Source organism: Lipotes vexillifer, unplaced genomic scaffold, assembly GCF_000442215.2.
Source record: "Lipotes vexillifer unplaced genomic scaffold, Lipotes_vexillifer_v1.1 scaffold442, whole genome shotgun sequence".
In the NCBI taxonomy this organism is placed as follows: domain Eukaryota; kingdom Metazoa; phylum Chordata; class Mammalia; order Artiodactyla; family Lipotidae; genus Lipotes; species Lipotes vexillifer.
Window position 1 is genome coordinate 4,127,960 of NW_006790311.1, and position 18,462 is coordinate 4,146,421.

Sequence of the window (18,462 nt, forward strand, 5' to 3'; positions counted from 1 at the left end):
AAAAAAAAAAATCTTCCAACAAACAAAAGTCCAAGAGCAGATGGCTTCACAGGCAAATTCTAACAAACATTTAGAGAAGAGATAACACCGATCCTTCTCAAACTCTTCCCAAAAACTGCAGAGGGAGAAACACTCCCAAATTCATTCTATGAGGTCACCAACACCCTGATACCAAAAGCAGAAAAAAAATCACAAAGAAAGAAAATTATAGACCAATATCCCTGATGAACATAGATGCAAAAATCCTCAACAAAATAATAGCAAACAGAATCCAACAGCACATTAAAAGGATCATATACCATGATCAAGTGGGATTTATCCCAGGGATGCAAGGATCCTTCAATATATGCAAATCAATGTGAAACACCACATCAACAAATTAAGGAATAAAAACCATGTGATCATCTCAATAGACGCAGAAAAAGCTTTTGACAAAATTCAACACCCATTTATGATAAAAAGTCTCCAGAAAATGGGCATAGAGGGAACCTACCTCAACATAACAAAGGCCATATATGACAAACCCACAGCAGGCATCATACTCAATGGTGAAAAACTGAAAGCATTTCCACTAAGATCAGGAACAAGACAAGGTTGCCCACTCTCACCACTCTTATTCAACATAGTTTTGGAAGTCCTAGCCACAGCAATCAGAGAAGCAAAAGAAATAAAAGGAGTACAAATTGGAAAAGAAGAAGTAAAACTGTCAGTTTGCGATGACATGATACTATACATAGAAAATCCTAAAGATGCCACCAGAAAACTACTAGAACTAATCAGTGAATTTGTAAGGTTGCAGGATACAAAATTAATGCACAGAAATCTCTGGCATTCCTATGCACCAACAATGAAAAATCAGAAAGAGAAATGAAGGAAACACACCCATCTACCATTGCAACATAAAGAATAAAATACCTAGGAATAAACCTGCCTAAGGAGGCAAAAGACTTCTACTCAGAAAGCTATAAAACACTGATGAAAGAAATCAAAGATGACATAAACAGATGGAGAAATATACCATGTTCTTGGATTGGAAGGATCAATATTTGTGAAAATGACTATACTACCCAAAGCAATCTACAGATTCAATGCAATCCCTATCAAACTACCAATGGCATCTTTCACAGAACTAGAACAAAAAATTTTACAATTTGTATGGAAACACAAAAGACCCCAAATAGCCAAAGCAATCTTGAGAAAGAAAAACAGAGTTGGAGGAATCAGGCTCCCTGACTTCAAACTATACCACAAAGCTACAGTAATCAAGACAGTATGGTACTGGCACAAAAACAGAAATATAGATCAATGGTACAGGATAGAAAGCCCAGAGATAAACCCATGCATGTATGGTCACCTAATTTATGACAAAGGAGGCAAGAACGTACAATGGAGAAAAGACAGCCTCTTCAATAAGTGGTGCTGGGAAAACTGGACAGCTACATGTAAAAGAATAAAATTAGAACACTACCTAATACCACACACAAAAATAAACTCAAAATGGATTAAAGACTTAAATGTAAGACCAGACACTATAAACCTCTTAGAGAAAAACATAGGAAAACACTCTTTGACATAAACTACAGCAAGATCTTTTTTGACCCACCTCCTAGAGCAACCGAAATAAAAACAAAAATAAACAAATGGGACCTAATGAAACTTAAAAGCTTTTGCACAGCAAAGGAAACCGTAAACAAGACAAAAAGACAACCCTCAGAATTGGAGAAAATATTTGCAAATGAAACAACAAAGGATTAATCTCCAAAATATACAAACAGCTCATGGAGCTCAATATCAATAAAACAAACAATCCAGTTAAAAAACATGTGGAAGACCTAGGTATACATTTCACCAAGGAGGACATATGGATGGCTGGGAGGCACATGAAAAGATGCTCAACATCACTAATTGTTAGAGAAATGCATATCAAAACTACAATGAGGTTATCACCTCAAACCGGTCAGAATGGCCATTATCAAAAAATCTAGAAACAATTTAATGCTGGAAAGGGTGTGGTAAAAAGGGAACCCTTCTGCACTGTTGGCGGGAATGTAAATTGATACAACCACTATGGAAAACAGTATGGAGGGTCCTTAAAAAACTAAAAATAGGACTTCCCTGGTGGTGCAGGGGTTAAGAATCCGCCTGCCAATGCAGGGGACACAGGTTCGAGCCCTGGTCCAGGAAGATCCAACATGCCATGGAGCAACTAAGCCTGTGCACCACATCTACTGAGCCTGCACTCTGGAGCCCATGAGGCAGAATGATTAAGCCCGTGCGCCACAACTACTGAAGCCTGCGTGCCTAGAGCCCATGCTCCGCAACAAGAGAAGCCACTGCAATGAGAAGCCCACACACCACAATAGAGCAGTCCCTGCTTGTCGCAACTAGAGAAAGCCCACGTGCAGCAATGAAGCCCCAACACAGCCATAAGTAAATAAATAAATAAATAGATTTATTTTAAAAAGAACTAAACTAAAAATAGAACTACCATATGACCCAGCAATCCCACTACTGGGCACATACCCTGAGAAAACCATAATTCAAAAAGAGACATGTACCACAGTGTTCACTGCAGCACTATTTAAAATATCCAGGACATGGAAACAACCTAAATGTCCAACGACAGATGAATGGATAAAGAAGATGTGGTACATGTATACAATGGAATATTACTCAGCCATAGAAAGGAACAAACTTGGGTCATTTGTAGAGATGCAGATGGACCTAGAGTCTGTCATACAGAGTGAAGTAAGTCAGAAAGAGAAAAACAAATACTGTATATTAACGCTCATATATATGGAATCTTAAAAAAAAAGGTACTGATGAACCTAGTTGCAGGGCAGGAATAAAGAGGTACACAGAGAGAATGGACCTGAGGACATGGGGTGGGAGGGGGAAGCTGGGGCAAAGTGAGAGTAGCATCGACATATATACACTACCAAATGTAAAACCGTTGGCGGGTGGGAAGCAGCAGCATAGCACAGGGAGATCGGCTCGGTGCTCTGTGATGACCTAGAGGGCTGGGATAGGGAGGATGGGAGGGAGGCTCAAGAGGGAGGGGATATTGGGACCTGTGTATGCATATGGCTGATTCGCTTTGTTGTGCAACAGAAACTAACATGGTATTGTGAAGCAATTATACTCCAATAAAGATCTATTAAAAAAAAAGAAAAGAATCAATTTCAGTTATTTTCCAAACATGTATTCCTGAAAATAGAGATGAACTCTGTGGTCAAATCAGAACATTAAAATGCTGTAGAATAATGGCAATTATCATGCACCACAGTGAAAAATAAAGGATAATAACATGTTAAGAATAGACTAGAATCTAAGAGATTAAGCAAAAATTTAAAATTCTATTGCTGGTGTAAAGGATACCACTATTCTTGTCTCTGAGACTATAATGGGAGAGGATGTACAAAATGTAGTAAATGCACACTTGAACATATACTACAAAGCCCAGGTGAAAGGAGATTAGAAAGTTTGCTCTCATCAATTGTAATTAACTAAAGAATAATTCTATTATAATGTAAATTATCATCTCTCATGGTTATCATAGGTCCAAATTCAATTTTTAAAAATTTTCAAATATTGCAAAGAGAAAATACAGTATTGAAGAGATTAGGGGACGTGGTTTTCTGATACTACAAATGAAGAGATGGCATTTAGGAAAATATACACAGAGAACAATATGGATATTATTTCCTACTTTATCTAAACTATCTTACGGAAAATTATGGTTATCAATATAAGTGACTTAATTTTGAAACAGTTTCATTTTAATGAATTACAGTAGGAACGAAAAAGAAAATGCCATATGAGGTTTTACCGTAGTCTCTGGATATTGGAGGCAACGCCAGAGAGACGATATATTCCATCCACGATGCCATATCTCTCAATGAACGCTGTACAGCTTTGAAGAACCTGGGGCACTAGAGAGAATTTTTGAAGACATGGATTAAACTGAGAGTATTCAGTGGAAACAAAGTCACAAAAAATGAGAATGTCTTAGCAAAATGAAATTGGCAAATTAAAGTTTTAAGGGGTGATTAATCTACTACAAAAACTGACAAGGGCATATTTAATTAATTTCACATCTACGCTAGATAAGTGGTCACATATGGTCACCTAATTTATGACAAAGGAGGTAAGAAAATACAATGGAGAAAAGACAGCCTCTTCAATAAGTGGTGCTGGTAAAAGTGGACAGCTACATGTAAAAGAATGAAATTAGAACACTACCTAACACCATACACAAAAATAAACTCAACATGGATTAAAGACCTAAATGTAAGGCCAGACACTATCAAACTCTTAGAGGAAAACATAGGAAGAACACTCTTTGACATAAATCACAACAAGATCTTTTTTGACCTGCCTCCTAGAGTAATGAAAATAAAAACAAAAATAAACAAATGGGACCCAACTAAACTTAAAAGCTTTTGCTTTAAGCAAAGGAAACCATAAACAGCACGAAAAGACAACCCTCAGAATGGGAGAAAATATTTGCAAATCAAGCAACGAACGATAGATTAATCTCCAAAATACACAAACAGCTCACGGAGCTCAATACCAAAAAAACAAACAAACCAATTAAAAAATGGGCAGAAGACCTAAACAGACATTTCACCAAAGAAGACATTCAGATGGCCAAGAGGCACATGAAAGGATGCTCAACATCACTAATTATTAGACAAATGCAAATCAAAACTACTATGAGGTATCACCTCACACCAGTCAGAATGGCCATCTACAAATGTCTACAAATATCTACAAACAATAAACACGGGAGAGGGTGTGGAGAAAAGGCAACCCTTTTGCACTGTTGGTGGGAATGTAAATTGATATAGCCACTAGGGAGAACAGTATGGAGGTTCCTTAAAAAACTAAAAATAGAATTACCATACGACACAGCAATACCACTACTGGGCATATACCCTGAGAAAACCATAATTCAAAAGGACACATGTACCCCAATGTTCACTGCAGCACTATTTACAATAGCCAGGACATGGAAACAACCTAAACGTCCAACGACAGACGAATGGATAAAGAAGATGTGGTACATGTACACAAGGGAATATTACTCAGCCATAAAAAGGAACAAAATTGGGTCATTTGTAGAGATGTGGATGGACCTAGAGTCTGTCATACAGAGTGAAGTAAGTCAGAAAGAGAAAAACAAATATCGTATATTAATGCATATATGTGGAATCTAGAAAAATGGTACAGATGAACCTATTTTCAGGGCAGGAATAGAGACACAGATGTAGAGAATGGACATGTGGACACAGAGAGGGAAGAGGAGGGTAGGACAAATTGGGAGATTAGATTTGACATAAATACACTACCACGTGTAAAACAGATAGCTAGTGGGAACCTGCTGTATATAGCACAGGGAGCTCAGCTCGGTGCTCTGTGATGACCTAGATGGGTGGGATGGGGCGGGTGGGAAGGAGGTCCAAGAGGGAAGGGATATAGGTATACATATAGCTGATTCACTTCACTGTACAGCACAACATTGTAAAGCAATTATACTCCAAAAAAAAAAAAAAAAACCTGAAAAAAAATAACGTAACATCTGTCAAAAAGTATAGATAACTTCCCTGGGATTCTTACAACCATGTGATATTATATTCATACTTGCTTATGTTCTCCCAAACAAGTAGGGAAACTTGAAAATATGGGGAATTAGAGGTCTTTCCCTGATTATACAGCTAAGCCTCTACAGACATCATACTTCATGGAAAACATCTGAACTGTTTCTTTACACTTTATGTTTCCTAAGTAAAAGGACTGAATGTCCAAAAAACAATCACATCATAGAACTTCATAAATAAAACTATATAACTGAACATTGCTATTACTTAGGAATTTAAGAGAGACTAATGAGACAAAAAATTAGTAGCAAAATGAAAGAGAAGAGCATAAACTTTCATTCTGAAAAACAGAGAGTAGAAACTGAAGAACAGTATAGGAAGATAAAAAGAGAAAAGATCTGAATTCTTTTTTTCACTAACATAAGAAAGTAATATGAGAACCCAATATATTATTAGAAGAAATCCTAGTACAAAAAGGCATTTTATTAACTACCTTTCCCCCTCAAACCATCTAACCAACCAGTCAAGTGCACATTAAATAATAACCCAGTCAAAACATAACATTAGAAACCTCCAAAATGGTTCTTCCAAAAGGTGATATAACTTTTTTTTTTTTTCTTTCAGTACGCGGGCCTCTCACTGTTGTGGCCTCTCCCATTGCGGAGCACAGGCTCCGGACGCGCGGGCCCAGCGGCCATGGCTCACGGGCCCAGCCGCTCCGCGGCATGTGGGATCTTCCCGGACTGGGGCACGAACCTGTGTCCCCTGCATCGGCAGGCGGACTCTCAACCACTGCGCCACCAGGGAAGCCCAAAGGTGATATAACTTTAAGAATTATTCCCACACTCTCCAAATAATACACTTCTAAACCACTCATTTAATATTTTTAGTACTTTTTTTTATCATCAAATGACAACACAATAGGAAGTAAGTGTTTAAACTGATGAACCTTAAGATTAGAATCATGGCTAAAAGAAGTATAAGTAAGTATGACAGAAATTGGTCCTTTATTTTTCTTGACCGTTTCAGTTCCATTTCTGTTCTTTTCTCTTCATTTATTCAGTCAGTCATTCCCTTTACACATTCAGCCATCATTCAAAGATCCCTTTTATATGCCAGGCATCATGCAAGCATTGTGTAACACAGACGAAACAGTCAAGTTCCATTCTCAAGGCAGTGGCTTCCAGGCCAGGAGTACACGGTACAGTGTTACACATTAGAATGTGCATCATGATTTTTGGTTAGAAAAATACGATTACCTAAAGGATTAATTTCAGGGGTTATTTGGGCCTTGCTTGTTTCTAGTGTGCTCTGATTATAAACTCCCCGTATATTTACAATAGTTTAAGAAAGCCTCTTGTTAAAAGGGCCAAATAACCTCAAACAGAAATACATTCGGGCAACAGAGTTTCCTCACCTTGAGTTTTAAAATATTTTTTACATTTTGTACCAAATGTAGTTTTACCTAGTTTTCTACAAAGTTCTCACTTTTTAAAAAAGCTATCTCATTTTAAGGATATTTGGCTTCAAATATGTGCAGCAAATAAAACAAGTCCTATGAAAAAATCAATGACACCTACAAACCCTTTGCTCCACTAGAATAGATTTTATCATAGTTAGGGAATATATAACCATTACAGTTATTAAACCTGTTATTTTTTCATAAAGAAATAATATATTGGCATCTGTCCTCTCTACCACACTTACTAAGAATGGAAACACAACCAAAACTTCTAAGCACAACTAAAACTTGCTGAATTGATATCTGAAAGCTAGTAACAAACTGGAAAACACTCCCTCATAATGATCACATCCATCCATTCATCCAAGCACTGAATTCTTGAATGAGAATTTAATTTACAGAAAAAGGAATTGAAATTTCTAGTTATAGAAGTTGGGAGGCTGGTCTTGGTAATATACAGTCTCAAAACTATGACTTTTTTTTCAAAAGAGAAATAAACATTTTAGAATAAACTGTGAGAAGGAAAACTGGCTGAGGACGCTATCTGGACAGATATGAAAATAATGTAAACTAGCAGAGCTACTATAACCTCTGTGTGAATGTTTTCCTCTTCCTGAACAGATGTCAAGCATCTCTGATGCCAAAGTGCATTCCTAGACCCCTCTTGATTCTCAGCTGCCCCAGAACTCAGGTGAGTACCTGAGAATGTTCAATACGTGCTGCTGAACTTACTTGGGATAGGTACTGCTTTGCCTAATCTACTTTAATTGATTATAGCAAATCAACAGGGGGAGGTCAGAAACTAAAATTATGAGTTTATAAATTTTATTTTTACCTTCAAAACCAGAATTCAGAAGATGCTCCCCCAGGTCACAACCAAATACCCTTTCTTTCAAGATCCCACGCTGCTTCAACTTCTGTTTTGTTGGACGAGACTTCATGAATGTCCGTAAGAAAGTAATGAGCTTGCCGTGCTTTTTAGATACTAAAAAATAATAATAAAGAGAAAATACCTTAGTTGGGGTAAGAGGTCACATTTTTACTTAGTGTGAAAAGAAATGCAGATCTCAACAGCTGACTACAAAATAATCTATGACAAGTGTACTTTATATTCTGCAGGAAATTTTCAGCAGAAGTTGAAGAAACAGTTGCTTTACAAATAATATCAGGGTTTTGCATGTTCTTCTCACCAGCCTGTGATCTTATTTGATGGGATTGTGAGCAAACTGAAGTATTATAATTTGTGACTTCTTTAAATCAAGCGTGGTAAACCAGCCATCTTCCCAATGCTACCCAAGCATGCTACAGGATAACTGGGACCTGAGTTTTATATTGCTTTGGAGATCTTCATGGTAAGTAAGACTTAAAATGGTGTAAATTTAAAAACTGCATTTCTAGTTAATTTCTAAAATATTTTATTTAGTGGTTAGAAATTTTCATGACATTTACAATCTGGAAAGTAAAACTGAAAAAGTAAACAACTCCCTCAGGGCTTCCCTGGTGGCGCAGTGGTTGGGAGTCCGCCTGCCCATGCAGAGGGCGTGGGTTCATGCCCCGGGCCGGGAAGATCCCACATGCCGCGGAGCAGCTGGGCCCGTGAGCCATGGCCGCTGGGCCTGTGCATCTGGAGCCTGTGCTCCACAACGGGAGAGGCCGCAGCGGTGAGAGGCCCACGTACCGCCAAAAAAAAAAAAACAAAACAAAACAACTCCCTCTTTCTCATTGTGGAGCCTGTTCCACAACGGGAGAGGCCGCAGCGGTGAGAGGCCCACGTACCGCCAAAAAAAAAAAAACAAAACAAAACAACTCCCTCTTTCTCATTGCATTATGATATAGATCACACTTGTCAAACTAATGGCTATGTAAGTACAAGACACACACACACATAAAAAAGCATTAGATTTTCTATTAACATTCATCTGTAGTCTACCAAATATGTCACCTTAAATCCTTTGTAGATCAAGGCAAGAGATAAGTAAATTACATATAGTAAGATATTTCCACTGACTTATATGTTAGAAAGATAACAGCAAAAGATCTGAAAGCAAACAAATCCTTAGAAAACTGACTTTTGCTGAGAAGTGCAGCCTGCAGGGAAAATTACTCTAGAAGTCAACATACAACAAATTACCATAAGATCAGAGATTAGCTGCAGGATAGAACACTAAGCCACATGGCCTCAATCCTCCTACTCAGTTTGTATATGACTACAGGAGTCTTACTGAACCCTGCTATAGTTTCTTGAGGGAACCCAAATCATAACCCTTGAACTGATGAATCCTCCTGTAGGAATTCTGTGTACTGAGATTAACTTGTGGCCTAAATGGACCACTAGATGGGTTACTCTGACCAGATTAAACACTCTCTTTACATTTTGGGGTAAACTCTATTTACAGACTTAAGCATCTTTTCTATGAACTGTACAAAGGTGATCAACTGTAATTGGCCCATAACTGAGAGGTTTCCTGGGACATGAGCCTTTCAGTGCTAAAACCAGGAAAGTCCTGAACAAACTGGGACAAGGCAGTCATCCTAGACTGTACACAGATTAAAGAGGAAATTTATTTTTTCTATACCAATTACTTAAAGTTTACTTAGAATTGTCAGTATAATTTTGATGCTATCTCTAACATGCTGTGACACTCTGGGTAAATTACAACCTCGCTTGTATCTGAGATCCTTGCTACAAAGTTAAATGACATGGTCTCTTATCTGCTGAGACATTTATAGCACATTGGGGTAACTTCAGAAGTAAGTCACACTTGTAATATCAGTATATTAAAAGTTACTGAACTTGTATGAGTTTTATTCTCCCCTAGTCGCTAGCAGACTGTGTGTTATGAATCTTTGTTGTTCAAGTGTGGCCATCAAACCATTTTTGTTCATTTTTGAACATTCTCTAATAAACTTTAAAATAATTTTGAGAAGATTAATGAATAAAAACAAATGAGTTTGCTTTATGGTAATTTAATATTATATTTATATATTTGGAAGAATTTTTATTTCTATACTATTCAATATTTCTACCTGGAAACAGGGTGTGTCATCAGTTTTCTAAAGCTATTATATCTCGCAGTAAAGTTTTCTAATTTTCTTTAGGAAAAGACACATTCCACATATTTCTTGCTAGGGATATTGCTAAGTATTTTACCTTTTTTCTTTTTTGCTGCTTTTGTAGAATAATAGTTTTCTTCAATTACAGTCTTAACTGGTAGTTACTGGTATACTGGAAAATTATTTCTTTATGTATGGCTCAAATCTGATCATCTTCTAAACTCTCAACAATTTTAGGAGAATTTTAGTTGATCCTTTTGGATTTCATGGATATATAACTGTGTTAAAGCAAATATGGTAATTCCATCCTGTTTCTGATAAGAATAATTTCTTATTTCTTTTTCAGATTTTAATAATTGACCAGAACTTCCAAGACACATGTTAAAAAGTAGGCATTTGTACTTTGATGCTGTATTTGATGAAAATATCTGTTGGATTTGGCAACTGCATATGATGTACATGAGAAAGCATTCTTTTAGTCAGATTTCCAGGAATGTTTCAAAGGGATGGGAACTGAATATTAGCTACTATTCATTTAGCAACAAACATGTAAGTGCCTCCTGTACCTCAGGAACTGAGAGTACAGTGGGCAACAAGTGAGACAAGCTCTTGCTGTCAGAGCTTTTACTGAGGAGAGAAGGAATGAACAAATAATAATACCCATATAGCCGGCATTTATTTTACGCTTAGTTACGTGCCAACAACTGCATAAGTGTTTATATTTATTAACCATTCATTTCTCATAGGATCCTATAAGGAAAATACTATTATTACCCCCTTTTTAGAGGAAGAAACTCAGGCACAGAGTGCTAAGTAACATGTCTAAGGTCATGGAACCAGGATTAAAAGTCAGATGATCTAGCTCAAAACCCAAGTTCTTAGCCACTGTACGATACAGCCTAAATTAAGACAGCAAGGTAATTTCAGATTGCTTTTAACTGCTAGTAGGAAATAAACAGAGTGCAGTAATAGTGATGAGAAAAAGAAACTATTGGGTGGGCCAAAAAGTTCCTTTGGTTTTTATGTAAAAGTAAAAGACACATTTTTCACTTTCACCAAGAACTTTGTTGAAAAACATATTCACCGTTTTGTTCCACTACCTTCTGCCATTTTTCAGGCAACTTCATAATTCCATCTTCCCAAAATCTTTTATCTTTTCTGAGCAAAGAACTGTTCCAGGTACCTTTTATAGTATTCCAGGGAATTGAAATTTTTCCCATTAAGAGAATTTTGTAGAGACCGAAATAAATGGAAATCCAAAGGAGCAATGTCTAGTGAATAGAGCAGATGAATCAGAACTTCCCAGCCAAGCTGTAACGGTTTTTGCCTGGTCATCAAAGAGACATGTGGTCTTGCGTTATCCTGATGGAAGATTATGCATTTTCTGTTGACTAATTCCGGATGCTCTTTGTCGAGCGCTACTTTCAGTTGGTCTAATCGGGAGCAGTACTAATTAGACCTGTTGGAATGAACAGCTTCGTTTTCTGGAAGGAGCTCATAATAGAGGACTCCCTTCCAATCCCACCATATACATAACATCACCTTCTTTGGATGAAGACTGCCCTTTGGTGTGGTTGGTGGTGGTTCATTTCACTTGCCCCACGATCTCTTCCGTTCCACATTATGGTACAGTATCCACTTTTCATGGCCCATCACAATTTGTTTTAAAAATGGAACAATTTCATTATGTTTAAGTAGAGAATCACATGCAGAAATACGGTCAAGGTTTTTATTCGCTTAACTAACGTGGAACCCAAAACATCAAAGCAATTAACATAACGAAGCTAATACAAATGATTTTCAGCACTTGATTTGAATATTTTGAGTATGTCGGCTACTTCCCGAGTGGTATAACATTGATTGTTCTCAATTAATGTCTCGATTTGATCGCTATCAACTTCAACTGGTCTACCCGACTGTGGAGCATTGTCCAGAGAGAAATCTCCAGCATAAAACTTCGCAAACCACTTTTGACACGTTCGATCAGTTACGGCACCTTCTCCATACACTGCACAAATCATTTTTTGCGTTTCAGTTGCGTTTTTACCTTTCTTGAAATAATAAAGCATAATATGCCGAAAGTGTCACGTTTTTTCTTCCATCTTCAATATTAAAGTGGCTACACAAAAATTCACCAATTTTGATAAGTTTTTTTTAAATGCACGCTGATATGACAGCTGTCACAATACAATCTAACAAAATTGTTTCGAATGAAGTTAAAGACAACTAAGCACTACTAAAGCCATCTTATGGAAAAAACCGAACAAACCTTTTGGCCAACCCAATACCTTGATAAGGTGGTCAAGGAAGGTCTGAGGAAGTCATATATGAACTGGAAGATGCGAGTGTAGTGAACAAGAAAGACTGTATGAAATGAGGCTGAAGAGGTAGGTAAAGGGCAGCACTAGAGGCCATAATACAGAGTCTGGATTTTATGCAATGAAAACACACTGAAGAGTTTAAACACTTTAGAAAGGTTACTTTAAAAATAACCCAATAGGTGTATTAGAAGCCTAAATGTGCATTAACAGCAAATTGATTGAATATTAATGGATACATCTGCGCAGAGGACTGCTGTTTGGCTTTTGTTTTTTTTTTAAAGAGGATCTCTACCTATTGATATGAAGCAATCCCAAGAATATATTAAGTCAAAAAGGAAGGTAGAGAACAGTATATTTAGCATAAGAGAATATGGAATAAATACATCACACACACATAAATTCATAATACATAATAAACACATGTATGTGTGTACATAAGAGCTTATTCTTGCAAAGAGAAACACTGGAAGGATAAACCAGAAATTAATAATAATGGGTAAAAAAAAAAAAGGTGGGGAAAGGGTGGAGATAAGAAATGAGACTGTTCTGAATATACCTTTTTATGTAGTTTGACTTCTGAATTATGTTAGTGTTCTTTCTACATGTTCAAATATAAATTTAGAATGTTAAAAAAGCAAATCCTAAGATTGGAAATAACCTAAGAAATGTATCTAATAATATATCAAATTGGTAACACTGTCAACAGAGAGAAAATATTTTAAATGCCTTGTCAACAATAAACTAACCACACATGATTACTGGGATATATTCTAGGGACAAAACAACTACCAAGTAATATTTAACTTCTTTCAACTGTGTGAGAGAAAGGAGATACAATAATAAAATAAAGGAATTTAAGCAAAAATATCCCTAATGTTAGCTCTGAGTTGGAAATGTGAACATGAACTCAAAATTAAAATATATACACATTTTCCCTAAGCTCTAGCTACTGAAAAGGCTTAGAATTCATTCCAGTTGCATGAACGCCTTTGGTCTCAGATCTGGATTTCTAAATATCATTCCCTAACAAAATAAACCAGGACTCCTTGGAGAAATGCCATTTGCAAGTTGATAGCAAGCAAGCACAAGGTGAGACTGCGATTATTTTTTTGAGACAGAAAGCAGGGGAAGCACCCACACCCATCAGGAGCCATGTCAAAAGAACTGAGTTGAATGGACTCCCACTGGCCAGCTTTGGGACGTCATAAAGATTTGAATATCATGAAGAACGACTATGACTTCTTAAAATACTCCCCAGAAGGAAAGAAGGAAGGGAGTGACGATTTTCAGCATAAATGGAGCTAGAGCATTAAAAATCCTGCCATGATAGTTTGCCATATTGAACTGGGCTCCCTGCAAGTAGAGAGCAATAGGTTTCTTTCTTTCACATCAGTTGGCAGTATCGTATCTCGAATTACTGATTGAAATTAATTATATATTAACCAGGAAATACGTTCACAATTCAGCAATACCTGTAAGGAAATAGATTTGTATTCATGCTCCTCCGACCAAACTCTCACACACAATAAAATTACATTAGTCAGAGGGCAACCTGGGCAGAACTGGACTTTCCAGGACACCTGGTAGCTTTGACTGTCTTTGGTGTCCTAAGTTTGGCTCAAGAAGAAGGAAAGCTGGCTATCTTTTCCTGTTCGGTAAAGACCATTCATATTTATTTTTCCTAAATAATGACATAAGACTCGAGTAAGAGCTTGCAGTATGACACAAAAGTAAGACCAGTGGAGAGTGTCATTAGCAACTCTGTGCCCCCATCTGGCACTTGTGGGTTCTGGGAAATTGTGCTGATATGCACGTAACCTGGCTTCTATTCGGCGTGGCCACGCTGCTTCTGTCACCTTTCTAAAAACACTACTAAATAAATTGGGAACTTTAAACCAAAACTTGTAATGGGAATGAGGGGTGGGTGTGGTCTCTTCCTGCCAACCTATATCCCAATGTGAGATACCAAAATAACTAATATTCATAATGGTGACTAGACATACAATCTTAAATAATTTCTAAGTCTTCAAAGAAAGATTGAACTATGTTCTACACAGTTTTAGTGTTGCTGTTATTGTTATTGCAATTGGCATTCCAATTTAGAGATAGTTATGGTGAAAAACTCTGGCATCCATAATTAAATAATCAATTACCTATTGAGATAGACAAATTTCATTGCACTGGAAATTTAAACTGATAAAAATACTCAATTTAGTTACAAATTTGAAGATCTAACAACACTTCCAAATATAAATGTCTCTTCATATTAATTTTTTTCTTCACTTTATATTTTCTTCCCATTTCTTAGACAATAAAATGGCTAAAAGAAATTTCTTTTGGAAACTACACTGCCCCCACCCATTTTCTTATAACAAACTAGTAAACTTCTTAGTAAAACTACTTTTCGAGGAACAGAGTATGGAATACTGTCAATGAAATCAGGAGACTTCTCCTGAGGAAGGGAGAGTGGGGGACTGGCTTTATAGAGAGGTAAGTGCCTCTAAACCCACTTCAGCAGAGGAACCTTGGAATACAGTGGGAAGTGTGTTAGGGTTAAGGTCCACCAAATATGGTGGATCAGAGAAATGAAAATGGTAACAGACATTTCCACAGATAAAAAATACAACACAAAACAGTACTTAGACAAAAGCAAATCATACCACTGTGTATTCAAATTCCCTACTCTAGGGTTAAAATGCAACATGTGCCACAAGGCTACTTTCTTCCATATCATTTAGACAAGATTTCATGCTTGCAATCTTGCTTCAAACTTGACACAAACGCAACCAGACCAGTTCTTCCAGTAGTTAAAAGCTTTAGCAGTATGACACACAACTTAGTATCTCCAAGGTAAATCTTTATGATACCAACAGCCAGTTTATAGGGGCACGGTGAACCTTGACATGGAGAGGCAGGGCACCAGGAGTTTCTAACTACACAAGTACAGTATTTCTCCAGCAAATCCTAAGAATTCTCCTTTTCTCATAATACTTCACTTAAATCAGAGTTCTCTAAATTGGGTCTTAGAAATCTTCTAGACTGACGTGAGAGAAGTCTGGGCTTGAAGTAATTTCTCAGTAAATTAAATTAAAGGAAGATGATTTGTGTCAGATAAGAGCCTTGGCATTAGGTTTATTTGATTATATGCATCAAGTTCTAAGATCTGTAATGAATCCATATGGCCAAGCAGACAAAGTGAGAGGGTAGAGGTGGGATGCATAATACCTGAGGAGATTATCTTGGTTAACCTAAGGTATAATAAAGTATGAGTGTAAGGTTTACATGTCCCATGGATTTTCACAGTTGTACACAATGTCCTGCCTTTTGCTCAAATTTTTACAAACATAGATTAGATGACCATTTGATGGAAATTTAAGAGACTGGAATAGAAATACAGGCAACTGGACTCTGGGATATTTAAGGGTCTTTATAACCTCTCAAATTCTGTCTCTGTTGCATACTTTGAAATATTTTATGTTAAATAAATATGAAAAGATTCAAATTTTAATACAAAATTCCATAAACTTGTTTTCATTTAACGCACAACATATATATTCATACCAGTAGATATGGAGAAAGGACATTTCTCTAAGCAATGTCAAATTGATTTTTCCCTTACTTTGTTATTATATCCACAGACTAGTTTTCTAAAACAAATTCTGCTCTTCAAGATCAGCCAAGATGGTGTAGAAAGACTCTGAGCTCGCCTCCTCTCACGGGCTCCCCAGAATTACAACTATGTGCAGAACGATCGTCGATGAAGAAGACCAGAACCTACCAGAAAAGGCCTTGTACAACTGAAGATATAAAAAAAGAACCACAACCAGACACGTAGGAGGGGTGGAGCTGCAATACAGTCAAACCTTCAGGGTGGATGAACCAGAGCAGGAGACTAGTAATAACTACGGAGCTTCTACCAAAGAAGTGAGGGGTCCAAGCCCAATGCTGGGCTCCCCAGCTCAGGAGTCCTGCACCAGGAAAACAAGCCCCCAGAGCATTTGGCTTTGAAGGTCACCAGAGCTTACTTTGGGAGTCCCGGAGGGTTGGGGGAAATAGAGACTCCACTCTTAAAGGGCACACAGAATCTCACACACTCCGGGACGCAGGTCAGAAGCAGTGATTTGAAAGGAGCCTCGGTCAGACCAGCCTGCTGATCTTGGAGAGTCTCTCTGAGGCAGCGAGCAACGGCAGCTCCCCTGGGGACACAGACACAGGTGGTAGCCATTTTTGAGGAGTCCGGTCTACCCTGTGGACACTGGTCCTGGCAAGCACCATTCTGGAATCCTCCCTCTAGCTTATCGGCCTCAGGACCCAGCCCAGCCCCCAACCCATCAGCCTACAGGCGCCAGTGCCGGGGCGTATCAGGCCAAGCAACTAACTGGGTGTAGAAACAGCCTCACCCACCAACAGACAGGCTGCTTAAGACTCCCAAAGCCCACAGCCGCCCCTAGACACAGCCAGGCCCACCAGAGGACCCAGGACCCGGTCTCACACAACAGTGCACAGACAATAAACCTGGGACCTCCAGGGACCTCCAGAAAGAGACCCCGGGACCGAGCTCCAACCACCAGAAGGCAGGCAGCAGGCCCAGCATCCTCTGGGCCTTGGCCCCATCCTCCAGCCGGCTAACACAAGCTCTGGGACATCCCAGCCTCCACAGCCAAGGGTGCCAGGAAGCAGCGCTACTCACCCGCCATCTGATACCAGCTCTAGGACCCCTGGGCTCTGCAGCCAGAACCCAGGACCCAGCCCTGCCCTACAGGAGGCCAGCACTAGTCCCAAGACCTGGCTTCACTCACCAGTGGGCAGGCAACAGCCCCGGGCTCTCCTGAACCCTGACTCTGCCCCCAGTGAGCCAGCACTAGCCCCAGGCCCCCACAGGGTTCCACAGTCAGCCGCTTGTGACCCAAGCCCAGCACAAAGCTCTGGTGATGAGAGGGGAGTTCGCTGCTGGGATGCCAAGGACACCTCCTACAAAAGGCCACTTCTCCAAGGCAGGGAAATGCAACCAACCTACTAGATACATATAAACAAAAACAACAAATATTTTCTCCCATTCTGTAGGTTGTCTTTTGATTTTGCTTATGGTTTCCTTTGCTGTGCAAAAGCTTTTCAGTTTAATCAGGTCCCATTTGTTTATTTTTGTTTTTATTTCCATTACTTTAGGTGATGGATCCAAAAAGATATTGCTGTGATTTATGTCATCATTTCCATGCATGTTTTTATACTTTAGCTGTACATGTATACAGCCATAAGCAACATATATTATCATTTTGCATGTTTTTAAAATTTGTAGAAATGGAATCATACTATACCAAACCTTCCTCAAAGCTATGTATTTTGAGAATATATAGTTGTGGCTCAGTATATTCCTTTTAATTGCATTATAGTATTCCCCTGTAAGTATATACTACAGCTGTACTCCCATTCTGTTGACTGTCATTCAGAGAGTTCTGAAGTTTTTGTTATTACAATCAGTACTGTATTGAGCAATCTGGTGTCTCCTGGCACAGCTGAGAGAATTTCTCTGGCACTCATGCTGAAGACTAGGACAATTGGGCTGTAGAGTATGTACTTTTCAACCATATTTCAACTCTGCTAGAATATTCTCTAAAATGATTTACCAACATAACACTCCCATAGGGTGTACTTCAGGATTCCACTCTTCATTTCTTTGTCCTATTCAGTTCTGTCAGACTTTTTCATTTGTATCAATCTGATCAGTATGAAATTTTATTCCACTTTAAAGTGCACTTCTGTGCTTGCTAATGAGATTAGGCATTGTTTCATGTTCATTGGTCATTCAGTCTTCCTCTTCAGTGAAATAACTGTTCACATCCTTGGCCCATTTTACTAGTTGGTTGTCCTTTTCTTACTGATGGGCAAGAATCTTTATATAATCGGGAAACGAGTCCCCTGTCAGTTACTTACGTTACAAACATGTTCTCCCAGTCTTTGGCTTATCTTGTCTAAATTTCTAATCGCGTCTTTGTGTATGATTTCCATGCTTTAAGATATCTTTCCC

The 18,462-nt window shown here is 38.2% G+C and overlaps 1 protein-coding gene across 1 annotated transcript in view; it reads right to left on the reverse strand.

The window, feature by feature from the left end:
- ARHGAP32 (Rho GTPase activating protein 32) overlaps positions 1 to 18,462 on the reverse strand; it is an 82,925-nt gene that overhangs the window by 28,214 nt on the left and 36,249 nt on the right. The window contains exons 6-7 of the mRNA XM_007463637.1: positions 7,898 to 8,047; positions 3,830 to 3,932 (exon numbers count right to left, since the gene is read on the reverse strand). Of these exons, the coding sequence (XP_007463699.1) occupies positions 3,830 to 3,932; positions 7,898 to 8,047 (253 nt within the window). The remainder of the gene's footprint in view (positions 1 to 3,829; positions 3,933 to 7,897; positions 8,048 to 18,462) is intronic.